At 50.3% G+C, this 24,762-nt stretch overlaps 9 protein-coding genes across 9 annotated transcripts; 6 read left to right on the forward strand and 3 right to left on the reverse strand.

Annotated features, from left to right (window-relative positions):
* The first annotated feature begins 67 nt into the window (after positions 1-67).
* Positions 68-6,515, forward strand: ASPBRDRAFT_42107 (C50 family peptidase). The gene has a single exon (XM_067624736.1). The coding sequence runs from the start codon at positions 118-120 to the stop codon at positions 6,367-6,369; it is 6,252 nt and encodes a 2,083-aa protein (XP_067479662.1). The 5' UTR covers positions 68-117; the 3' UTR covers positions 6,370-6,515.
* Positions 6,516-6,597: 82 nt separating this feature from the next.
* ASPBRDRAFT_206366 (S-formylglutathione hydrolase) lies at positions 6,598-8,091 on the forward strand. The gene is made up of 4 exons (XM_067621770.1): positions 6,598-6,997; positions 7,102-7,322; positions 7,414-7,608; positions 7,693-8,091. The coding sequence occupies exons 1-4, from the start codon at positions 6,733-6,735 to the stop codon at positions 7,876-7,878; spliced, it is 867 nt and encodes a 288-aa protein (XP_067479663.1). The 5' UTR covers positions 6,598-6,732; the 3' UTR covers positions 7,879-8,091.
* Positions 8,092-8,168: 77 nt separating this feature from the next.
* ASPBRDRAFT_175487 (uncharacterized protein) lies at positions 8,169-10,208 on the reverse strand (the record flags this gene model as incomplete). Its single annotated transcript, XM_067619806.1, is given in 6 exon segments — positions 8,169-8,511; positions 8,528-8,969; positions 9,031-9,328; positions 9,375-9,422; positions 9,482-9,598; positions 9,651-10,208. 6 exon segments carry the CDS (start codon positions 9,726-9,728, stop codon positions 8,169-8,171), a joined length of 1,326 nt encoding a protein of 441 aa, XP_067479664.1. The 5' UTR covers positions 9,729-10,208.
* A 724-nt stretch (positions 10,209-10,932) lies between these two features.
* ASPBRDRAFT_54263 (uncharacterized protein) lies at positions 10,933-12,723 on the forward strand (the record flags this gene model as incomplete). The annotated part of the gene is made up of 7 exons (XM_067627202.1): positions 10,933-10,955; positions 11,013-11,221; positions 11,260-11,780; positions 11,807-12,001; positions 12,028-12,277; position 12,341; positions 12,432-12,723. 7 exons carry the CDS (start codon positions 10,933-10,935, stop codon positions 12,721-12,723), a joined length of 1,491 nt encoding a protein of 496 aa, XP_067479665.1.
* A 698-nt stretch (positions 12,724-13,421) lies between these two features.
* On the reverse strand, positions 13,422-14,595 carry ASPBRDRAFT_538804 (uncharacterized protein). The gene is made up of 3 exons (XM_067627136.1): positions 14,329-14,595; positions 14,091-14,252; positions 13,422-14,027 (listed from the first exon to the last, which is right to left on the reverse strand). The coding sequence occupies exons 1-3, from the start codon at positions 14,485-14,487 to the stop codon at positions 13,491-13,493; spliced, it is 858 nt and encodes a 285-aa protein (XP_067479666.1). The 5' UTR covers positions 14,488-14,595; the 3' UTR covers positions 13,422-13,490.
* A 767-nt stretch (positions 14,596-15,362) lies between these two features.
* ASPBRDRAFT_64824 (F-box protein) lies at positions 15,363-17,157 on the forward strand (the record flags this gene model as incomplete). The annotated part of the gene is made up of 5 exons (XM_067628498.1): positions 15,363-15,447; positions 15,497-15,787; positions 15,841-16,541; positions 16,691-17,080; positions 17,133-17,157. Coding segments are annotated over 5 exons (1,491 nt in total), but the record flags the coding sequence as incomplete, so codon positions are not given.
* A 478-nt stretch (positions 17,158-17,635) lies between these two features.
* On the reverse strand, positions 17,636-18,871 carry ASPBRDRAFT_175492 (uncharacterized protein; the record flags this gene model as incomplete). Its single annotated transcript, XM_067619807.1, has 3 exons — positions 17,636-18,231; positions 18,292-18,404; positions 18,457-18,871. The coding sequence occupies 3 exons, from the start codon at positions 18,869-18,871 to the stop codon at positions 17,689-17,691; spliced, it is 1,071 nt and encodes a 356-aa protein (XP_067479668.1). The 3' UTR covers positions 17,636-17,688.
* Positions 18,872-19,936: 1,065 nt separating this feature from the next.
* Positions 19,937-21,909, forward strand: ASPBRDRAFT_538969 (cation diffusion facilitator family transporter). Its single transcript, XM_067627138.1, has 3 exons — positions 19,937-20,859; positions 20,927-21,490; positions 21,580-21,909. The coding sequence occupies exons 1-3, from the start codon at positions 20,022-20,024 to the stop codon at positions 21,582-21,584; spliced, it is 1,407 nt and encodes a 468-aa protein (XP_067479669.1). The 5' UTR covers positions 19,937-20,021; the 3' UTR covers positions 21,585-21,909.
* Positions 21,910-22,158: 249 nt separating this feature from the next.
* Positions 22,159-24,364, forward strand: ASPBRDRAFT_206371 (xylulokinase; the record flags this gene model as incomplete). Its single annotated transcript, XM_067621771.1, has 2 exons — positions 22,159-23,075; positions 23,147-24,364. The coding sequence occupies exons 1-2, from the start codon at positions 22,581-22,583 to the stop codon at positions 24,362-24,364; spliced, it is 1,713 nt and encodes a 570-aa protein (XP_067479670.1). The 5' UTR covers positions 22,159-22,580.
* Positions 24,365-24,762: the final 398 nt, after the last annotated feature.

Genomic DNA, 24,762 nt, shown 5'->3' on the forward strand with positions numbered 1-24,762 from the left:
CTTTGCTTGGCTCCCGCGCGGCTGTCATGATCACATCGAAGGCATGGCTCGAACGAAACCCCACGACCTTCAATTGTCAGTGACTGCAGCACTGTCATCATTCAACCTCCGCCAACCATGACGGTCTCGACGCTACTCCCCGGTTCTCCTGTCGAATCGGTGAAGCAGGCCGTCCGCTCAACCTCCACATGCTCTAACGGCACCGTCTCATCCCTCCAAACATTACTCCGCGGTTCGTCGAAATCGTCCCCGGATATCGAAAGTGCGACAGCGAAGCGGGTAGGCCGGACGACAAAAGCCTCATCGTCTGCTACGGGCCGAACAAAAACAACTAGAGGATCACGGACGACGGTCTCTGCGGCAGAAGCGGCTTTGAGCACAGTGGTCGATCAGGATGCGGCGCGTCTATCGAACCAGGAGAAGCTTGTCCTCGCCACGGAGGTCTTTAACTCGACTCTAAAAACACTTTCAGAAGCAGTAAAGCTACAATCGACGAAACGCGATGATGCTCGATCCTCCACGACTAGTACCCCTCGCGAGTCGCCCTCTCCCACCCGTGTTGCAAAGTCCCCCAGAAAGTCGAAAACATCCCTACAGAGTGCCACAACAAAGACAGATAATGGCATATTAGCAGTGGCAGAGTGCGCGGCTATGTCTCTGTCATGCTTAAGGACGTTAAAAAGCGACCAAGAGACGGGGACACCCAACGTACAGCTCGAACAGGGCGCATGCATTTTGGCAGGAAGATTTCTCTCACTGGGCCTGGGCGATTTGGCACATAAGGAACTGAGAGCACTGAAAAGAAGGATCCAGCAATACCTCGATGGCAAAGCCGCTGCTGGCAGTAAAGGCTCGAGCCGCAAAGGGAGCCCGGTAGAACAGGAAGGCGAAACAACGAAGGAACGGATGTCTGATCTTCTCACATTTTCTAACATCAGCCACGCGGGCTCTCTCTATGGCCTCATCGTGTCGTACCAGTCGAATGCGCTTCGTCTCATCTCTTCCGAAAAGAAGGCCGCAACTATTCAGAACGCGACTCCATCCTTGCAACTGTCGGACCCGAGCAGCCCGGCAAATGTAACTTTGGCTGCGTTAGAAGCAGGAGCTCTTACCAAAGATAAGGCCGCCATGCAGCTTCAACTATTGTCTAATACAGTGCTTTCCCTATGCTCCAGCCCACAGCAATCTACGACGAACAGACTGAAGCCAGCTGCATCATTAACTCTTCAACTACTATCACTAGAGATTCGTTGCATGTCCTGGAAGATCTCGGGGCATGTCTGCGATGATGCCAAGGAGATGTGGGATCCATTGGCACGATACGTTGCTAGCTATGCTCATCAGAGCAAAGGTATCACGAAATCCGAATTCGCTTCCACCTATAAGACTATTGTTCGCCTGCAATCGACTTTCACCGGTGTGCAGAAACGTTCCTCACCCAGCATGAACGACAATATCTCTGTGGCAAAAATTGCGACCATTCTGGGCCAGCTTGCTCAGGAAGCGGGATGCTTCGACGAAGCCTTACAATTGTACACGGAGACCCTGACCCCGCTCTCTGACGGTCAATGCCTTTCTTTGGCTACCGTCCGTTGTAAGATCGCATCATTGCATCTTCAGGCTCTAAAGCAGGCTACGAAGTATTCTTCCGGACTAGCAAAGGCAATCAAGGAAGCCACTAATGTGCTATGTATGCCACTCAAGGGTAGCGCGAACGATCTAGACGAGTTGCTGGTTGAAGCAGCCAAATTGAAGAAACTTGCTATGGGCCTTTTCGGAGATATTGCTTCAAGGGAGAAAAGCCTGAAGAAGGATGATGACGACATTTCTTATCGAATCTACGGATATTTGAACGGCTTTGTTAGGTTTCTACGACGTTATGTTGGACGTAAACCTGTCGAAGATGAAGGAAAGGAGATGGAACCATTCCAAAAGCGTGTTGCTGCAACTCGGAATATTGCGCTTGCAGCCATCGATTCTGTCAATGCCATTGGAAGGCTATCTATCTTGTCACAGAGACCCCCCTGGGAGGAAATGCAGTCAACATTGATAGACAGCCAGCGTTTGCTGATGACAATGGAGTCTGCGGGAGAAGCATCCGATTCGATCGCCGAAAGTATTGGTACGTGCTTCGTGAAGCTGTCAAACCTCTTTTGGTCTCGGTACATCAAGGAAAGGGAGTCTGGCAAAGGGGTTCGCGAACTTGTGCCTCTGCTGAAGCAGTCAGCGACACTCCTGTCGAACTGCTCGCCGGCGCAGAAGATTGCGGGATTTACGCCTCTCAAATACGAGAAGCTTGCACATCTTTATCTAGAGGCTAATGTTGCCCGGGAGGCTGAGCAAGCCTTCCAGCAATCGATCGAGGAACATCTACTCACTGGCACTCTCGACCAAGTGCTGTCGATCACAGAAGGGTGCTTCCCTCATCGGGTTTGCCAGGATCCCAAGAGCGGTGGCTTCATGCTTGGTCGTGTTCTCTATGCTTTTCTAAAGATGAACCTGAGAAGCAGGTCGACAAAAACCCATGCCGTCTTCGACGATGATGATCTGACCCATCTCCAGCGTGGGCATCTGCTCGAATGGCAGCTAGGTATCATGACGGACTTGGCCTCCGCTTCTTCAATCGATAACTCATTCCGGTCTACATTCGGCCTTCTTCTGACGAAGCTTCTCGAACTCTACTCCCCGGAAGTCCATCCAATCCGGCGCTTACGGGTGGTGCTCACAAGCTTGCGCTTTTCGCTTGAATACCCGGGTTCTCTGGATTCTGCCATACTTCAGAATGTCATCGAGGCCGGCTCAAGCAATCTAGACCTGGATAACCTCGGCGATGATTTCGACCTCTCTGCCCTTGCAGGGCATATACAGAACTCTGTCCGGCTTACGCTAGGACTGCATGAAGGCACGCTTCAGCCAAAGGACTTGGAAAGCGTGCTAACTTGGTGGAACCTGATGATGCGAGAGTGCAATGACTGGGACTCGGTGGTTGCGAGCGTTGGAGACGTTGACCACTTCTTGCTTCAGATGAAAGCTATCGTCGATTATACCGAGATCCATGGACTATGGAAATTGCAGCTTTCTACACTCGAACTGGTCTTGCGAGTGACGGAGCTTCGAGGATCTAGCGACTTCTCCGAAGCGATCATCGTTCTTTCGCGGCTGGCACTGCAGTACAGCCAACTTGGATACTGTACGAAGGCAGATGAACTATTGAGCCGAGCGGACCAATATTTCAGCCAACGCGACGTCTCTTGCTTGGCAACGTTGTCTCACAAGCTAGCTCGGGTGGGTTATCTTCTCGAAGTTGGTGAAATCCAGAAAGCAGCAAGTACACTCTCAGCAGCCCGAACATTGTATGAGAAGAAACAGAAGAAGGAAGATCTGAACGCTTGCTCGGTATTGTCGAAGCTTATGTGGGAGAGATTGGTGGCTGATGCGGCATTCATGAGCTCCCGGCTCTCTTTTGCTCAGGGCTCAATCAATGATGCTCTGTTTTTCGGCAAATTGTCTGTCAGGCTGAACTGCAGGATTTGGGCTAAAATCGAAAAGCTCGCCCAGAGGAAGCAGGATAAGATTTCTCAGTCAACCGAGAATTCCGAGCTGGAAACTGTGGTTGAGGGAATGGCAAAACTTGAGGTCTCGCAAGCGAATGCAACTCTTGCCGTATACTCCCAAGGTGCCCCATTTTGGCCTCATATTGGTTCGCATCACATGGCTCTGTTGAACCTTTCAAGCCTTTCGGCCCACCATGGGTTATTCCAGGACGCCATCTATTACGGAGAGCAAGCGCTGAAGATCAACAAGACATTGAACGCCAACGTACGCCTGATCGCGTCACAAGCGCAGCTTGGCTCGCACTGGATCTATGGTGGGCATATGAAGGAGGGCCAAGAGCTTCTTGCGGCAGCAGAGTCACTTTCCAAGCAGCTTGACAACAGCATCGAACTTGTTTCGCTTCAGATAGGCCTTGCATCTCTCCATAGAGCACAGGGTCGTTACCGCGATGAGCACCGTGCCCTCCTCGAAGCCGACAGGCTCATGGCCGAGTGTGGTGCTTCTGAGTCATTGAATGTCCTTTCGGATGTGGCAGATCTTAATGATAAAATGAAAAAGCTACAGGTTCAAGGCACCGCTAGGAAGACGAGGCAACGAGCGCCGACGACGACACGCCGAACTCGTGCAGCAACTACCACAAGCGCACCGAAAGGGTCAAGCATCAGCTCCGAATCGGCAGAGACAGACTCGACGTCACTCCTTCATCTGCGGAGTGACATTCTTCGGCAGCAGGCGGCATGCTTGCGTTCACTGCGAGACTTTGAGAAGGCATCCAGCTTGCTGGAGGATGCGCGCAAGTTCGCCACTTCCAGGGACAGTCAGATCTCCCTGCATATTGGAGAAAGCGAGCATCTACTCGCTGATGCCATTCGAAACTTTGCCACTCACGCAGTGTACTGTGTCCTCCCCGAATCGACTATTTCCCTGCCATCGCTCCAGTCACCGAGCAAGACGGCGAGCCAGACCAGCAGTGGTAAAACAACTACCACGCGAAGGACACGAGCGCCCACAAAGACAGCTACGAGGGGTACACGCTCTAAGACGCCTAAGCCGACAGAGGACTTCTCTGTAATGCTCGCTAAAGCGAGCGAAAGTCTGAATACCATCTTTCCGCTTGCTACGACCCTCGGATCGACCCTTGACAGCCATGCCGCCTCCCGCCTGATGAGCCGTATCTCCATGTTGACCCATGTCACGGCACTTGATAATCTCGTTTCGCTCTCCCAGTCACCCGCTAATGTGAACGAGGTTGGCCGCATTGGTGCTTTTACTCGGGAGCATGCTGCCATTGCTCTTGACAAACAGCTCGCCGATTACTGCGACCCCCTGCTTTGGCCGACTGCCGAATCGGCAGTGGTACCGGAAGAGGACCTCTGCTCACGTTTCACCGAAGAATATGTTGATATCCTTCCAGAAAACTGGAACGTCCTTTCTCTGTCCTTGAGCACTGACCGTACTGAATTTGTGGTTTCGCGGTTGCAAAAGGGTCGCTCTCCATTCCTCTTGCGCCTGCCTCTCAAGCGGGGCAGTTCGGAGGATGAGGAGGAGCAATACACATTCGAGGATGGCAAGGGAGATATGCAGGAGCTCATTCGGCTGGCCAATGAAAGTGCACATGCCGCTAAACACCAAACCGACCGCCAGATGAAGAAGGACTGGTGGAAGAACCGGGAGGCACTGGACCGTCGGATGGAGGCTCTTCTGCAACATATTGAGACTGTCTGGTTCGGTGGATTCCGCGGAATATTCTCACCGGTCCCTCATGAGACTCGTTCACTTGCGCGGTTCGCAGATGCATTCCACAACATCCTCGACAAGCACCTTCCCTCGCGCCGCAAGGGTGGTCGAGCAGCCAGTCCGCGGTTGACACTTCATCCGAATGTGCTTGAACTGTTTATCGGGGTCAAAGACCTGGACGACCAAGAAGATCCCGAAGAGACGTTGATGGACCTTCTCTACTTTGTGGTCGATATCTTGCAATTCCAGGGGGAGCGTAACGCGTACGATGAGATCGACTTCGACATGATGGTCGTGGAAACTCTGGACGCTCTGAGAGGGTATCACGAGCACGTCCGGAAAGAGCAGGGCAACCCCTCGCCAAACCGTACTGTTCTGGTGTTGGACAAGTCCTTGCATATGTTCCCATGGGAATCTCTTCCGTGTCTCCAGGGATTCCCCGTGTGCCGGGTGCCCTCCTTGGAATGTCTTCGGGACCGAATCCTGCGATTCCGCGACGAGGGCGCCGAGAACAAGGCTGGCTTTACGATCAGCCGCAAGAATGGCACCTATTTCCTCAACCCCACCGGTGATCTGCAAACCACGCAGGGCACCTTCGAGAAGGACCTGTTGAAGCTGGAGGGGTGGAGTGGAGTGGCCAACCGAGAGCCGACGGAGGACGAATTTAAGACGGGGCTAGAGTCGAACGACGTGTTCCTCTATTTCGGACATGGCAGTGGCGCGCAGTACTGCCGGGCGCGGACCATCAAGCGTCTTGACCGATGCGCAATCACATTCCTGATGGGTTGTAGCAGTGGTGCTTTGACGGAAGCCGGCGAGTACGAGCCGTACGGCACGCCGATGAACTACTTGCATGCGGGGAGTCCGGCATTAGTGGCCACTCTTTGGGATGTGACGGACAAGGACATTGACCGGTTTGCCAAGAGCACGCTGGAGAAATGGGGCCTTGTCGGGGGACGAGAGCAGGCAGTGGCTCTGGATGATGCGGTTTGCCAGTCTCGGCAGGCCTGTGTGTTGAGGTACTTGAACGGTGCCGCGCCGGTGATCTACGGGATTCCCGCGGTGTTTTTGGCGTAACTCATTGCAGATGGATAAGCATTGGCGTTTCCTTTTGTTCTTTGGGAAGAGGGATATGATACCTAAGGCATAGCATGGCAAGGTAGTTTAGTTTAATTCTTGCATTTATCTAATACACTTCATCAATACTACTACTTCATCCGGATAGCGCCGATAACTTCAAACGGCAAAAATTTCCGGGAGTCGAAGATCCACCGCCCCTCATTTTCCCCTCATCCGCGCCGATTTCTTCCCCTCATGCCATTGAATATTATGATATAAGTCCCTCTTCTCCATCCCTCCCGCTTCATCTATTCCATTCATTCCCTTCCCATCTTCCCTTCCTATCCCATCCCATTCCACACCAGAAGAATAGTATCCACCATGTCCGTCACAACAAAAGCCACCATCGCCTCCTTCGGCGGTAAGCTCCTCAAGCTCACCCACCCCGCCACCTCCACCAAATGTGAAATGGGCTTCAACCTCTATCTGCCCCCTCAAGCTTTCCAGAACCCTTCCACTAAGGTGCCCGTCCTCATCTACCTCTCGGGTTTGACCTGCACCGCCGAGAACTGCTCCGAGAAGGGCTTCTTCCAGCACGGAGCGAGTAAGAAGGGTATTGCTGTGCTGTATCCTGATACGAGTCCTCGTATGTGCCCCCCTCCCTCTCTCAATTATTGTAATTCTTTTATCGTTATGGAGCTTGGGATTGCTTTATAGGGGAATAATACTAAATGAATGGATGAAATATAGGCGGCCTCAACATCCCCGGCGAAGCCGACAGCTATGACTTCGGCACCGGCGCGGGCTTCTACGTCGACGCGACCAAGCCACCTTACGATAACGGATATAACATGTACACGTACATCACGGAGGAATTGCCCGCTACGGTGTTCAAGGCGTTCCCGCAGTTGGATAGTGAGAGGGTTAGTATTACGGGTCATAGTATGGGGGGACATGGAGCTTTGACTTTGGTACGTACACCCTTCTTTCTTTTTATTAATTTCTTGATTTGTGAGGGTCGGGTTTGTTCATGGGCTAACGTTGATAATTATGGGGACACAGTTCCTTCGCAACCCTGGAAAATACAAGTCCGTGTCTGCGTTCGCTCCCATCACCAACCCGATCAACTGCCCGTGGGGTCAGAAGGCGTTCTCGGGATACTTTGGTGAGGATCAGGTGGAGAAGTGGAAGGAGCATGATGCTACGGAATTGGTGAAGAAGTGGAAGGGTAGGAGGTTGGATGTTCTCATTGATGTTGTATGTTCATCCCCTTTCTTTTTTCCCCCTTTGACTTCTTTCCTCTCAGGTTCGATGAGGTGTGTACTAATGATGTGTGTATAGGGCACCGGAGACAACTTCTACAAGCAGGGACAACTTCTTCCCGAGAACTTTGAGAAAGCTGCCAAGGAGGCGGGCGTGGAGGGCGTGACGATTCGGTACCAGCCTGATTACGATCACAGTTATTATACTATGGCGACGTTCTCGGATGATCATGTTGAGCATGCGGCGAAGTTCTTGTTTGCTTAGTGGGTTTCTCTTTTTTTCCCTTCTCTTTTCATAAACTTTTTATTTCGTGATTGGACTGTCTATACTTCTTTCCAAATATTGTAAAAACATTTCTACTATGCAAAGTTCGTGTGACTGTTCTGATAGTGTGAAGCGATTGTCAGGCTAGAGCGTCGTTATAGATTCAATAATTGGGAGGTATATAAACAGAAATATAATGATATGATGGTCTATATACATGGGTGGATTCAACTTGTTTTAGATGCAGTTCGTATTCTACTCATAAATTGACATCTCAAGCTCCTACAAAATCACCGCAACCGATTTATCAACTCCATGCATCCACTCGGGAAACTTGCAGTCTCCACTGCAATGTCCTGGCTGATTCTCCCATGGACACTGATGTCCACAGATACACTTGGGATCTGTGCACCAGATATCATTCGGGCAGACGCACGTTCGCGTAACGCACCACAGGTCATGAACATCCCTAGCTCCGAGTCGGCGTCCGTGTCTGTGCCCGCACTCATCGCCAAGGGGACACTCTCCCAGGATATGGTATCTATTGCAATACTTCGACCTTCGTAATCTTTCGAAATTGTCTTTGCTGCTGGCCCGAGGTGGCGGGTCGACTCGTTGGCTCTTGCTATTGAGCTGGACTGTATTGAACTGGATTTGGGTATCGTATGAGGGAGAGATATCGAACGTTATGACTGAGATCTTGGATCGTTTAGATCTGTTTGTTCTGGTGGGAGATGTAGCTTGGAGATTCGACTTGGCTATCGTGGCATAGTTGCGTTTTGGCGTTGTCGAGGGTGTGCTGAGACTGGTCGGAGAGCTGCTGGGTGACGAGTTGGCGGATGCGGTTTTGAATGCGCTGAAAGATGATGCTCGAGAAGGCAGCTTTGTAGATCGGAAGACCTCAGGAAAGGATGTGGTTTGGAACTCGCTTGCCAGCTGCTCAATTTCCCATGCAAAGGGTGCTCCCTGGACGAGCGAGATGCGATTGGACCCCTGGTGGGAGCTGAGGATGCGTGCGTAGCCATTATCGGTCGAGCCACAGAAGACGATGCGACGACAGTGGACATCTAGAATGTCTTGCTCGAACGTTGCTATGATGGTGGTTAGCATATACCATGTCTGCTGTATCACGGTTGAAGAGGGCAACCGTACCCCGTATCTTGACGTCTGAACACTCCTTGCCATTTCCTGCATCAATGAAATCACACAGGCTGTTCTCCATATTAAATCCACGAATAAATGGATCCAGCGCTTCATTTGAACGCATAATGTGCGCTTCCCGGTACGTTTTCATCAGGCCCGGGACGTTAGCGTACACTCGGATTCGGTACTGAATGTTTGGGCTGGCCTGAGGGTCGATATCACGAATGTGACGCTCGACGGACTTTCGGAGAAGCATGGCAGCCTTACGCCCGCCGTTATACCCTTGTCGAATGAGAGCGTCATTGAACTGAGTTGTTAGTATAGGACGAGACAACGGACGGACGCTTGCTTACATTCATGCAGTCACCGTCGACAAGCACAGAAACAAAACTCAACTTAGACTGCAGAGCTATTAGTATAATTCTTTTGAAAATGGTACTGGAAAGAAGGAAAGAAGTACCTGGTCAAGTCGCAAGTCGTCATACTCTGTCTTATATTTCTTCAATTCCTGGAATTTGGCATCACCAAGCGTATTTTGAAGAGCCCTCTGCAGACTTTCAACTTGGGAAAATAGATTCTGTTCAAGAAATCAGTCATCCGCCTATGCCTCATGCGTTATACGATAGTACCTGAAGGATTTTGTCCCTGCTATCTTCAACTGCCAGCACGGCTTCATAGCGTCTCTTCACTTCCAAGAGGTCGATCATTGTGACGACTAGTGAGCACGACGTATATACCAGAAGTATGTGTGTGTACCAGAAATGAAGATTCTATGTGGAGCATAGAATTGAAGTGGCAGAAAAGCTGCTTCTGGAGCATGTCGACTGCTGAGTATTTATATTGGATGTCGGGAGGCAACAGGTAACTGGGGCCTATCAACGAAGCAGTTTTCGACGCCATGATTTTCGGGAGTCACCACGAATCTAGCGACTTCATGTCACCCCATGAAGCATTGTTAGCCAATAAGTTCTGCGTGGTTTCCTCGATCCCAACTGATCAACTGTGCTGAGATTCCAGCGTGTCGTGCTGGAAAAGTGCAGCGGTTAGTATAAGTCATGGGTTGGTCTTAGCCGACCTGATAGACGCCTAGTGTGATGAGCAATGAGACTGCATGGAAGCTGCGCCAGAGAATATAGCGTGAGAAGGGATGTGATTTCGAGTGGTTGCCGCCATGCCGGATCACATTGAGTGAGGTGGAGAGGGGAAGAAGGGAGAGACGCCAAAGAGACGAGGCACGCACAGCTGGCGCTAGAATGGGGGGTTGGCATTGGCTAGTCCCAGGCACCCCCATCCGCCATCACAGCGAGGATCAAGACATCTTTCACCCGCTTGGAACCGCTTACGTTTGTCATGTTGGAATATTTACTGGCAACGGAAGGCGTCGTACTTTAGTGTGAGATTCCAAAGTCTTGTTTCATTATGTTGGGTTGACGCGCAACATTGTTCGGAGTGCCCAAGGACATGGCTCAATTCATTTCAGTCAATGTATCCAACAGCAGATCTCATGATCGCCATAGATTTAGAGTAGCTTCCTTCAAGCTGAGAAATAATATTCGGCCCTTGATATTATTTCTAAAGATAGTAAATTCTTAGTGGATGATAACAGACCATAGCGGAGGACTGACCAGGATGTAGTGATAACCACTCCGGCAGGCAACAAACATGACCGGCAGTCTCGGGCAGTGAGACTAGCAGTAGTAGAAGTCCTTTTTCACTTTCAAGATGAATGCCTACGCAGCGTGCTCGCTTTCATAATTTCCCCTTATTGCAACAGCACCTCTTCCTCCCTTCATTCAGTTGATACCAATCGATTGAGGATCAAAAGTAGTCATTGGTCCTTTCCTCGCACCCACGTCTTTGTGTCTTGACTACTAGTATTAGAGTAATAACGAAGCATTCTATCCAGATAGCATGTGTGGATATTGGGCGATGCCGTGCGCCCAGCTGATGATGTATTCAGCCACGTCCTCCAAGAGAGCCTCAGAACATAGGTCCTCCTATCTGAATGGTGAGGATGAAAGTCATCCATTCCCGCAGCAAGCGATAGACCTGGGATCACTCGTCAGCCAGACCCCACCTTTCCTTGGTGGCAGCACTGCTTCCTCTTACGAGAAGATCGCTTTTGCTTGTGAGGAGAATCAATCGATGCAAGGGAAAGGTAGTCTTGTCGTTAACTGTAGATCAACATGGAGGACTTCCAGTGATGCTTGCAATCTACAGCTGAGGGTTCACTCTAAGCAACTCATCGAGTGAGTGTCAAATTATCAGCAGACGCCCCATTTTCAGACTGGCCGGGAGTCGAGGGGCTGGCAGGCTATGATGAAGGAGACTATCTGCCACTTCTATTCCTTACATGGGCCTATATATTATCTGCTCGATGGGCTGAGTTGCTTGAACGCTCCGTTGATCACGAATGTCAGATGAGCTACACTGCGCAGAGTTGCGAAGGTTCGGTGAAGTTGGACAAGCAACACACGATTCACGTTGACATTGACGACAATGCTTGCGAGGAGGAAGTCCTCTGGTGGCGTGCGATTCTGTATTCTGGCAACGGTTGGGATGCGACTACCAAGTACAATGGCCATGAGTATCTGTCACCATGGTCACTGTCGGTAACGGATGCTGGATTGACCCCAGCCACCAAGGACTCCCTGATTACTAGGGCAAACCCACCAGACTCATGGACCGCTCTTGAATATCTACGTCGCTTCTGTGTGCACCATCACCTTTACGCTCCGTGCTCAGTCGTCCTCGCCGGGGTACAATTGCACCTCCGATTCCTAAGCAGAGTTTCCAATTGATGTCAAAGGAGGGCGCTGGCGCCACCGTTTCAATTTCAGAACTCCTCAACGAGCACGGCCAATTGCTTGTCAAGTCTATGACATTGAGTTCCAACGTTTGGGGCTTACGCTCGATTTTGTGCAGCACCTTCTTCAATAACGATATCGAGTGCAACATTGTCAGTGAACGGCTGAACCCGGTCTTGATTCATCACCCTCAAAAAAGAATTCAACGGCCGCGTTATTGATAAATCGGCAGCCTCGACTCGGTATCCTCTGGCTCGGTGCCCTTCTCACAGACTTGGCAAAATCTATATTGCGCGACGTACGAGCAGGCATGACGGCTTTGGACCTTTTAGCGTCTGCCTGGACCGAAACAACGCAGTCTTTCTTGACTTCAGAAATAGGTCCCATCAATGGTGAATGGATACCCCGTGACGATGAGTGCCGGCTACTTTTCATTACAGCCTCTGAAGGTCACAACTGACCTCCAATCTGGCCCTGGAAGCCTTTTGGGACAACACAGCTTAGCGATACAGAGTTATCGGTCTGAGAACATGCTCAGTGTGCCGGTGATTTCTTAAAATACGATGTTTGGGAATGGATCTTGACAGACAAAAGCTAGATCAGATACTCAAGCGAACAGACTAGCCAGCCTGCAGACGGAGCATTGCAACACCTCCATAACAGAGACTATTCCGTGCTTGAATACTATACATATAACTTTGTCTCACAGTCACTTTCCGAATGCGCCTCACGTGGGATATTCGAACGGTTGAGATCGACAGGGTACCCTAGCAGCGAAAGACCCATATACCAACATTCGTGGATCGACATAGAAGATACTGATGACGAGGAGGCTCCCGATGATGAGAAGTCGGACATAGAGATACAGTATAGTCCAAGGAAAATAAACCATTGATTAGGAATGTCCCATCGTGATAATAATGGTGAGGCTCAAATAAAGTGGCAGGGCCCACCATCATGCCAAAAGAGAATAGATCTAAAGGGAGAAAGTCACCTGAAAGAGTCCTGATGAGAGTACAGTTAGTTACTAGACCCATTGACCCGTGCAGACCTCCGACGGCGCCATAGAATCATGCATTCTCTACTCTTATTTGAAGTTTTACACTAGGAGTACCGGAGTTTGGTAGATCACAACTAGGCTTCCAGGTTCGAAGAACTTCGGGTTTACTTAGGAAGGGCCATAATCGTTTATCTCTTGGGCCAACTGGTAGAAGCAAAAGCACACAGGGAGGCAGCACGAAGTCCTGCAAGGTTTTGCCAGCAACATAGAAAGATCACCGGATTTGTTGAGATGCTTATAGAGAACTCTTTGTGTACCATTGCAGCCGAGCAGGACAACATGAATAAAGCACACCGGCATCTTAAGAAAGCGAAGGGCCGTTTTCGTGCAACAGGAAGGGAGTACTGGTGGACATGTCTGGGTACTGCATTGTTGGATCGATACGCACAGACTCTAGATCAGTATGACTTGATGTCCGGGATCAGTCTCTCCTGTTCCCCCTCGCACGGACCGAGGGAGACATAGCCCTCTCTAATGTAATACTTGGGCACCTTATCCTATGCTATATTCAGATAGAGACAATTGACAAGCCCTTCGTGAGCTTAGAAGCATTCCACAGGCGCCAGTGGGAGCAAGGAATCTATAGGGAAGAGTATCCGAGATTAGGTGTTCGAAACACGCTGGGCCCCCACTTTGGACTGGGTCTCCCACTTTTCTCTATGCTCCCGGGCAGTAGTTCCATCTTCATGTAATAACATGTTATCGTCAGCATGGACGAAACATGCAATGCTATACCGCTCTCCGAAACCGGAAACTCTGTGGGCGCAAGAACGGATTTCTTCCCACTGATATAACTTGGATAGCCTCGGCAGCATGTTGCCCAGAAGTACAGTGATCTCATCGTTGCCCGGAACAACGGAGATGAATTTTGAGTTGTTCGCTGGTTGTCCGCCTTGATGGGAACAAGGCAACTCTGCGACTTCCAAGCCGTTCTGGCTGCCCATGTCTTCATGCATGAGAAGTGTCAAAAGACCCCAGTCTCGGTGTGCAGGGCTCCTCTCCCGAGCACCTGGAACCTCCGGGTAGTGGTGAAGGGCTAGCTGGTCGCTTCCACCTGTGTGGAATGAGTCAAGCGGCGGAGAGAGATTCAGAACCCGTGATATCTCCCGTAACAGAACGGGTGTTATCCTCTCGAATTCCTACATACAGATAGGTTTCAGTACTTATGACAATCTTCCAAGTATCAAGGGTGCCGATATCACCTTAGATAGCTTTTGCAATGTTGGATACTCGCATAAATCAGGCTTGCAAATATAGAGGCTTTCTTTAGGTATCCGGGTCCCCTTGACCTTTTCGCCCTCAAATCTGGAGAAAGCGGGATTGGCTATCTTGAGGTCACTGGATTGTCCAAAGAAGGATTTACTCTCAAAGCGGAGTGTCAGCTTGATCATTCATCGAAGAATAGTAGTTGTAGGAAAGGCTATCAGGCATGGTCCATACAAAAGCGAAGCAACCATCCTTTGTGGACAAGGATACTCCGTGGTTTCTCAATTTGAATGCGCCATATTGCTGGATTACCGCCCTCAGGCCAGATTCACGGCCCTGACACAGTCGCATAAAGTCGATGGCAGGGGGGAGTGTACGGTGACCTCGCTGCATGGTGATTTTGGGAGGGGGCGCGATGGTCGGTTGGATGCCTTGCTCTCAGGACTTACTAGTAGATAGTAGTCATGGCGTCGAAGTACGGAGTAAATAACTACGGAGTAGTCATACTAGTCACTCTGAACTAAGTTAAACTAACTTAACTAGGCAGTAGTAAGTAGTTATCTAGTACCCCGGGCCTTTCTTCTCCCTTGGGCTGTCTTGCCTATCCGATTGGTGCTTTTTTTGGTGCCCAGCATCCCCATTGGCCAGGAGAGAACCGGAGGCATCCATCCGTCTACCACTCAATTGCAAACTCCGCGCGGTTATTATATATCTACAGTAGTGATAGTGATTACCGTGGCACTCTCGGCTTAGTTGTCGTAAAATTCAACCTCCCTTCACATATACCCGATGGCATTATTCCAGGTCTACTAGTACCCATGCTGCATGCTCCGCTCTGGCTGGCTGGATAAGACAGACTGTTCAAACGTATTTGATTTAAGCGCAAATTGCAGCTTGTTCTCTGAGATATATGAGGACTCTCAGTGCAGGGCTCGTTTGAGATGGAGAGGTACCAGTACTAGTATCTAGGAAAATAGGATTAAGTAAATTGATTCTACAAGATGCAGTGTTGCTTCTAAGCATCCAATGAGCATTGATCTCGGGTATATCATACAAACCACTGAACTGCAAGATTTCAATATATTATATGTTAGTAGGTATATTCACTGCGTTGGTCACATGCCAGGTTTACTTTCATCACTGCCTCTCCCTCACTAGGACTGCTACTATTTCGCCAAACTTGATATATAGCTTGGAACCCCCTTCTACATGTCTCAGCGCCACTCTCTGCTTTGCCGTATAGCTCACTCTCATTTCTCATATACCTCATGTCGACTATTGGGGCTTCCCCATGCTGCATGCTCTGCTCTGGCTGGCTGGGTGAGGCAGACTGGTCAAAGGAGTTTACAATAGGTAAGTTCTACTGTTCTCGTGCGTCCGAGTGCTAACCAATCCCACCTAGTGTGCCATGAGCACGGCCAAATTTACCTCGGTCATGTGCACTACGACGAATACAAGATTCTCCAGGACATATCATTCGATGGGGCCGGAGAAGATCCAGAAGCAACTCAAGTGTTTCCTTGGATTTCCCCCACAGCAACAGATTGCTTCTTCATACATTCCTCTTGCTATCATGTACTACTTGAGCAAACTACATCGCAGATAGAAGTTGAACAGTTATTTCAATTGTGCCAAGCTCTACGACGAGAGGGACAAATAAAACTTGGCTGCCACGCACAAATCAACCTGCACAGTAAGATATAGACTACTGCGGGTCCTCCAAGCCATGCTTATATCACTTCTTAGGTTGCCTCGATCCACATGCTGCTATAATACCCTCTTACCTTGCGACACTTTGCACTGGGCCATACATGAAGGCAGAGTCTGCTCGCTGTGATTCACGACTGTTAGAACTTCCATTTGAAATTTTGACCATGATTCTAAGTTACCTTTCCCCGACGGATTTGGTCCGGCTTTTCTGCACCAGCAAGATTGCGTTAGATTATGGCGAATCGTTCATGTGCCGAAAATCACGGCAGTTTCATAGATGCGTTCTCCTCCCCGACGACGAAGGCATATCCAAGCGCAGATTGCTGCTTGTTCTATCTTTGAATTTTCTAGAATCTCAAAGTGCAGGGCTTGATTTGAGATGGGAGGTAGTGTCCAGGATAACCCGATTAAGCAAGTACATGTTCAACATTGCTATAGATTCGAGGTCGCCGACAATGAACGCAAGCGCTCCGATGAAACCGGTCAACCATGCTTACGGACTCTGGAACTCGTTCGCAGATTTGCCGATTGATCTCCAAGCAATCACGGTTTATGGAGTTAGAATTGAGGGCCACATTTATGTTTGCGGACTTGATTTTCTGACAAGAAGCACTCATCAGCGCGTCGGTGTCCATTCCAAACTAGTCTCTCGATTCGACGTTCTTCACGATCAGGTTGATGTTATCTTTTTCCTGGTGGACGCTCTCGGAATTAGAAATTTGAAGCTCGGTCGTTCAGTATGGAGCTTCGAGGATTCGGAAAGAGATCAATGCTGGGAAGGACTCAGTATAAGGAGGGGAGAAGGGAGGTTAGGATTGTGCGGGACGTATGATTCTCTTACTGAGACACAACTCCGTCGTGATTCAAAAGTGTTAACAACATGCAGGGAATCAAATTCAGACATATCCGGTGGCACTCCGACACTATCCCTTCCTTTGGAGAAACGCTACTAATGCAGAATGGCCATGCATTTTGGAAAGGCCATGTCGATGAGAACCATTACATCTCAAGAGACCCTGAGATGGAAGAATTGACGTTATCACATAGTGGGGGCTTCACCGTCGAGACTCTGTGGATAACAGAGAATCTATCGGGAGTCACATTCTACTGTGATGTGGATTTGATCTATGGTATCGCTATACATGACTCGTCAGGGACAAGTATCGCTGGCGAGGCCGAGGGATTCAGTAAGTACTTCCCGATACACGGACCAGATGAAGTTCTTGCGGAGATTATTTTTCGCGTGCATTCAGATGACGGTAATCCGGTGCTTACAGTAAGTAAATCCACCTATACTTGCTACTTCTTCATCAGCTTAATATGAGTAGCTGAAAACCAACTGGGACCGGCAATTATCTTCCACGATGTTGCTAGGATCGGAGGAGATCCATAGCAGCCGAAGCCTTAAACCCCCAGAAAATTGCTATATCAAAGGCCTTTACTTTCGAATTGGGTTTGTAGAAATTGAATCCTTCGGGATAATCTACGGGGATTTAGGGGATAGGAGTACCTGACAGGTACCTTGAAAGTCAAGAGCCGAAGGAGGCTTGTAAGGCTAGTTTGCGAACATGGTTGGACAATTCTGTAAAAATATCTTCTCTTCTTTACCAAGAAAGTCTTTATCTTCCATAGTAACACTATTGACTGTATCGAGACACCACTAAAGTCTCCGAGATTATCGCAGATTAGTTGATTTACTCAAGCCAAGTATGCATGCCATCGCACACATTAAACGTTTACTTGTTTCTCGTTCCGAAGACCACTTCAATAAGAACAAACTCGAAGTGATACAATAGACGTAGACTAGCGTCTTATCATATTCTTTTTCGTTCTGCAATCTATCCCAGTAACCTGAAACCATAACACGGCGACCAGAATAATCTTTCACATCACAGCTCCCCCACGACTCTCAAGCTCCTCATACAGCTCCTTCGTCCTCTCAAATCCATCATCCAACGTACCCTTCCCCAACTTATCGTCGTGGTTAATGAACCGCCCTACCCTTTCCATTATGAACACTCTGTACCTCGCCGCACTACACAAATGCGTATGCCAGACTAGATCTATATCCAACGTCGGAACAAGCATAACGCCCGGATGGAGACGGAATAACTCAACGAAGTTATTATACCGTTTTCGAGCGCTTTCGAGTATCTCTTCGGCATCAGGATGGAGAATCCACAGACAGTCGTGCATCTGGTCGATGAAGTTTACTTGGCGGAGGACGTTGTGCAGGAGGGCTTCGTTTTCCGGCGAGCTCGATGGGAAGCTTTCTTGGTTTGGTTGGTCTGGTGTGGACTGGATACTGTTGCTAGAATTTGTGAGACTGATGAAAGGATCTGTTGCTATGTTTGCCTCGAATTGGAGCCATTGCTTATTTGGGCCGGGGAGGGTATATGTCCAGTTGGTTGGGTCGATACAGTTGTGCTGCAATGCAGTAGTGCTTAGCATCTTGGTAGTACAGATTTCTCTCAAGTGCAAACTTACTATAACAGGCCAGGGAAAAGGCGCTCCCTGGATTCGCTGAAGCTGATAGCATGCACAGAACTCCTTGTAGTCGGATGGGTTGAGCAAGAATGCGTGCCAGACCATGAGTATATCTGGCATTTTCAGTCAATAAAGAAGCTCTACAAGGTAGACAGTGAAACTCACCAACAGGGGGAAGTATAAGCGTGTCATTGTTCCCATCGCGCTCAAGCTGCTTCTCCGCAGCACGAATCCAAACCTGGAATCTCTCGACAGCAAGCGACACAAACCGACGCCATTTCTCCGTCCTTTGTGTTTCTCTACGATGATTCGATATCCATAAACGGTTTAAATCAAGACGTAATACGCGGTCTAGTTCCTTAGACTGGATGATCTGGGTACGCAGGTTACGGAATACTTCAAGGAGTTCCAAATGGACGGCACATTCGCCGATTGTTGGGATGTCGATTTTATCTCCTTGAGTAGAACTCGCGTCATGCAACTCGAGGGACAAGAACTTGAATAAGTCTGATTGAGGGATGATGGGGCTTTGAATCGGACAGCGCAAGAACGCGGAGAAATGTCGCTGGTGACGGGCCATCGTGCTGACAAGATTAGCAGTGTTCATATATTGTGGTCGATTTGATGGACTTGGTTTGCATTTCTGATCATTTTATATATTATCTGCTCCTCCGCAGCCTTGTCTTTTACAAAAGCTACTTGGCATCAGCCAGTAAGGCTGAGCAAAGCTAAATGGTGAGTGATTCTCTGATGACTGTTGAGTCACGAGATCGTATCCAGTCAGAGGATATTGCCAAAGAGATGGCTTACAGGCAGTGCAATGACAGCCTTCCTACTTGCGAATCAATCAAAATTCAAGATACAGCTCGTGTCCGAGATCTGGCTCAAGCGAACCTAACAACAACTGCTGTATCCTAGCTATTAGCCATCATTAGGTTGGCAGTGGACTAAAATCGGTCTACTTTGCGAACCCGTCTTTTGATACGCTGAACCTCTTCTAGTGGAAGACTACGGACTACTAAGCTCAACAAGCAAGCAATCTAAGTTATTCGGCAAGTCAGCGTCCGTCGCGGAGCTTCTGGTAAAAATTAATCCCCGCCAAGACGACGACGCCTCCTTCGTTCGGCGCTAGAATTCCACCAACCGTCAATCTATGGATGCTTCAGAGGTGGATTTCATCTCCAGTTCGGAGAGGGGCTCTGGATAATGACAAGCATCTGGTGACGCAGCTGGAGGAGTTGCCAAGCAAGAATTGCGTTGCTTCTTTGGGGGGAAGAGGGAAGGGATCGGCAGAGAGCGCGAAAAGGTCACGGAGGGAGACGGCGTTCTTGATCAGACAGAAAAGGTCCAGTTCGGACGAGATTGCATTACCTAGGAGGTTATTGGTCTCGTGTGTCCAGTTCGTCTGTCAGCGAGGATTGCAGGGTCTGCTAATCATAGCCGCCGGAATTGGGGGAAGATTGTTATCGAGAAAGCGATCAGTGGATCAGACTCCGGGGCCGAAATCGTCAGCGCATGTCGGCATCGCCTCAGCCGGAGATTCAACCGACAAGCCATGACGGAGGGCCTCGCAATGACAATCAGGCTTTCCGGCTGCTCCTCTTCTCTTCAAACAATCCACTGCACCACCATGGAGCTGCTGTTTCAGTCCGGGCTCCTCTCCGTGTGTTTGCAACCCAAAATAATCTAATTGCAGCAGAACCTGGTTGATTAGACAAGCCACTACGAGGATGCTGACGCAGCCCTTGCGGTGCAGGGCCCATCCTCCGCTATCACGGCCGGCCTGTGCCTTTGGGAGACGATCCGGCATTGCTCTTCTCCCCAGGGCTTTTCAGCTGCGAGTCTCGTCCTCGTCCTCACTCTCACGTCTGCGCCATAAGAACCCTAGTGTTTCCTCTCATTCTCCCGTTGTCTCCTCCTCCAATGCTTTGCTCTGTCCCGTCACTCGTCCGTCTCTAGTCCCTTCCATCGCCGCAGCCACCTCCGCTACCTCCGTCTCCCTACCTCCAATGACCACCCAATCCAGAGACCACGGTGGCCATGGTGGCCACCACCACCATCACCATCACCATCACGGGAACGTCTACCTTACATCTACCGATAAACATGATGCTGGTGTGCGAATTACGCGACTTGGCCTGCTCGCTAACCTCGCCATGGCTATTGGGAAATTCATCGGCGGCTACGTGTTCCATTCCCAAGCCCTCATCGCCGATGCCTACCACGCCCTTACCGATTTAGTTTCCGATTTCCTGACATTAGGCACGGTCGCTTGGTCGCTCAAGCCGCCGAGCGAGCGATTCCCTAACGGCTATGGCAAGATCGAGAGCATCGGAGCCCTAGGGGTGAGCGGGTTGTTGCTCTGCGGAGGTGTATTCATGGGCCTCAATTCCGGCCAGGTTTTGCTGGATCAGTTCTATCCCCAGGCTGCAGAAGCGATCGCGCATGTAGGTGCTCTGGGACACGGTCACTCGCATAGCCATGGCGTCGAGGCAATGGGTCCGAGCATTCATGCCGCATGGCTTGCTGCGGGGTCCATCGTGGTGAAGGAGTGGTTATATCATGCTAGTGAGTACCTTGAGGAATGACTGCCCTAACACTAACTGCGATCGCTGACTGCTCCTTTCCCCGACAGCGATGAAAGTTGCTACGGAACGCAAGTCGTCGGTACTAGCCTCCAACGCCATCCACCACCGCATCGACTCCCTCACCAGTATTGTCGCCCTCTTTACGATCGGCGGAACCTATCTCTTTCAAGACGCATCCTGGCTGGACCCTGTGGGTGGACTGTTGATTTCGCTGATGGTCATCAAGGCCGGATGGGGAAACACAAAGACGTCGCTGCTGGAGCTCGCCGATACGAATGTGGACGACGATATCAAGGAGTCAGTCCAGAAAGCCGCGGCTAAGATGCTGGCGAAGTTAGAGGGCGGCGATGCCATCAAGGTCCGTGATGTGCAGGGCATGAAGTCCGGACAAAACTATCTGATGGATGTTGAGCTCGCTGTGCCTGGCGCGTGGTCTGTTAGTCGGACCCGGCAGGTCGAGGAGTCCATCCGCACTGCGGTCGGGGAAGGCGTGCGTGGAGTCAAGCGTCTCAAGGTTCGGTTTATCCCCTTGGAGCACGAGGAGTTGACTTTCACAGAGGAGTTCATCCCTGCGGATGTCACTTCCCGTGCGCGTCCTGAGCCAGAGGATGGTGAGGAGGATGAGCATGATCATAAACATGATCATGATCATGAACCCCGCAAAACCCGCTGAGGGTCAGGATTCTGACCCTATGATTAGCATAGGCCATTATAATTAGGTCCATGCGTCTGTCGTTCAATAGCGTTCTGAACCCCCGATTCTATGATACCCTAGGATGGATAGTGGGGGGACATCCAACATCCCGTCTGCTGCCGTGGAGTATGAGCCAGTTGGATAGACTAGAGGATTGATAGGCAATCCCAGGTGGAAGTAGAGAGGGAAAGATGTAGTGAGTCTATGGGTGTCAAAATAGAAAGAGTTATATTTTCTATCATGACTGTGTATCTATTGGGTCTGGATGAATGTACCAGAACGCACTGAACTCGATTCCATGAGGCGATCCGCGGGATCTTCACTTTAGCCGCAGGCCTTAGCGACTTGGTCGTAGTCCAGCACTAGTCTAACTTTTTCCCTGTAAAGGATCCCAGAAAAAGTCTGCAGATGGGACTTTTGGGCTGATTCACAGGATCTAGACCCACGATGGTGGTCATTCAGCACGATTCTGTCCCAAGGGGACTCCTCTCACTAGCAATTAACCGGGTAAATTCCCGGCGGCGGTGGGGGTTGCAGGTTAATTCAATATCTTCTTATCGTGAAATCAACCCCACGCGTACCAAAAGCAGCACAACAAGAATGAGAATCGCTACTAAGTAAGTAAGCAACGCCCACGTCGGTAAAAAGACGAGGTCGGGCACGATCAGTCATGGGATCTGCTCTCTGGCACGCCGACATGCCAATTGCCTTCCTGTTGGTCGGATTTTGCCGACCAGCTGCCAGGCTGGCGGGAGCTCAAGGGATAAATCATCCATCGGCGTGTTGACTTCATTGCTTCTGCAATTGTTCTCTTTTTCACCTCTCTCTCTCTCTGCTCATTAGCTTCACATAAAACCATACTTGCTTTCTAGAGCTTTATTATTTTTAGACTCGTCCATTTCAATTGAAATCTCTCCATTCCATCTTTTCTCTTCTTCTTCCATCTCTTCCGTTAATTGCCATCCCACTTCCACCCATACGTCATCACCCCCGGGGCCGCACTTACCATGCAAGGCCCTCTATACATCGGATTCGACCTCTCAACCCAACAACTCAAGGGTCTCGTCGTCAATTCCGATCTCAAGGTCGTTTATGTCTCCAAATTTGACTTCGATGCCGACTCCCGTGGCTTTCCCATCAAGAAGGGTGTCCTCACCAACGAAGCCGAACATGAGGTCTTTGCCCCCGTTGCCCTGTGGCTGCAGGCCCTGGATGGCGTCCTAGAAGGATTGCGTAAACAGGGTCTGGATTTCAGCCAGATTAAGGGCATCAGTGGTGCGGGACAGCAACATGGAAGTGTGTACTGGGGAGAAAATGCGGAGAAGCTGTTGAAGGGGCTGGATGCAAGCAAGACGCTTGAGGAGCAGCTGGACGGGGCTTTCTCGCACCCGTTCAGTCCTAACTGGCAGGACTCGAGCACTCAGAAAGAGTGTGATGAGTTTGATGCTGCCCTGGGTGGCCAGAGTGAGTTGGCCCTTGCCACGGGAAGCAAGGCACACCATGTAAGCCCTCATCCCACAATGATCCATCTACATGAGTGTAGAGGGGCTTGGCAATTGCTAATTCTATGTAGAGATTTACAGGCCCGCAGATCATGCGTTTCCAGAGAAAGTACCCTGATGTTTACAAGAAGACGTCGCGGATCTCGCTGGTGTCCTCATTCCTTGCGTCTCTGTTCTTGGGTCACATTGCACCGATGGACATCTCCGATGTCTGCGGTATGAACCTCTGGAACATCAAGAAGGGTGCCTACGATGAGAAGCTTCTGCAGCTCTGCGCCGGCTCATCTGGCGTCGATGACCTGAAACGCAAGCTGGGCGATGTCCCGGAAGATGGAGGCATCCATCTCGGCCCAATTGATCGGTACTACGTTGAACGCTATGGCTTCAGCCCCGACTGTACCATCATCCCCGCCACCGGTGACAACCCTGCCACCATTCTTGCTCTGCCCCTACGAGCCTCCGATGCTATGGTATCTTTGGGCACTTCGACCACCTTCCTCATGTCCACGCCCAGCTACAAGCCTGACCCGGCGACCCATTTCTTCAACCACCCCACCACTCCGGGTCTCTACATGTTCATGCTTTGCTACAAGAACGGCGGGCTGGCTCGCGAGCTGGTCCGTGATGCAGTCAATGAGAAACTCGGTGAGAAGCCGTCTACCTCATGGGCCAACTTCGACAAAATTACCCTGGAGACTCCGCCTATGGGCCAGAAGGCTGACTCCGACCCAATGAAGTTGGGTCTGTTCTTCCCTCGTCCCGAGATCGTGCCAAACCTGCGTGCGGGCCAATGGCGCTTCGACTACAACCCCAAGGATGGCAGTCTGCAGCCCTCGAACGGCGGCTGGGACAAGCCTCTTGACGAGGCTCGGGCCATTGTCGAGAGCCAGATGCTGTCGTTGCGTCTGCGCTCCCGCGGCCTTACTCAGAGCCCTGGCGAGGGTATTCCTGCGCAACCACGTCGGGTGTACCTGGTTGGCGGTGGATCCAAGAACAAGGCCATTGCTAAAGTAGCTGGAGAGATCTTGGGTGGTAGTGAGGGAGTGTACAAGTTGGAGATTGGTGATAACGCTTGTGCGCTGGGTGCGGCGTATAAGGCGGTATGGGCCATGGAACGGGCTGAGGGACAGACTTTCGAAGACTTGATCGGAAAACGGTGGCATGAGGAGGAATTCATCGAGAAGATTGCGGATGGTTACCAGCCTGGAGTGTTTGAGCGCTACGGTCAGGCTGTAGAGGGCTTCGAAAAAATGGAGGTGGAGGTGCTGCGCCAGGAAGGGAAGCACTGAGTGCGAGGATAGAGTTGACTGGAATATGGACAGCTTAAACTAATAATGGTAGAGTTATGATTTGCAATGCGATGGTATCGAGCGATCAGTAAACAAGGCATGTAGTTGGGTAGAAAGGGTAACTATATCTGAGAAACACTGCCTGAACAGTCAGGCAGCAACGGCACGCCGCCCGTTGCCGTTTTGGGGCGGAAGAGCGGCCACACAAACTCAGGCACGAAAGATTTCTTTCGTCGTTTTCTTTTTGTTCCCTTCCGGCGGCACGTCATCGGCACGAGAGCATTCACTGTTTTCTTGAAAAAATAACAGTCCACGAGCCTTTGCTGACGAGCTGTCTATCACCTTGTACAACTCGTTCAGTGAAGCAGAATTTGCGGTTTCTCGCTTCCCCAGGGAAC

Source organism: Aspergillus brasiliensis (genome assembly GCF_001889945.1).
Source record: "Aspergillus brasiliensis CBS 101740 unplaced genomic scaffold ASPBRscaffold_5, whole genome shotgun sequence".
Classification (NCBI taxonomy): Eukaryota; Fungi; Ascomycota; class Eurotiomycetes; order Eurotiales; family Aspergillaceae; genus Aspergillus; species Aspergillus brasiliensis.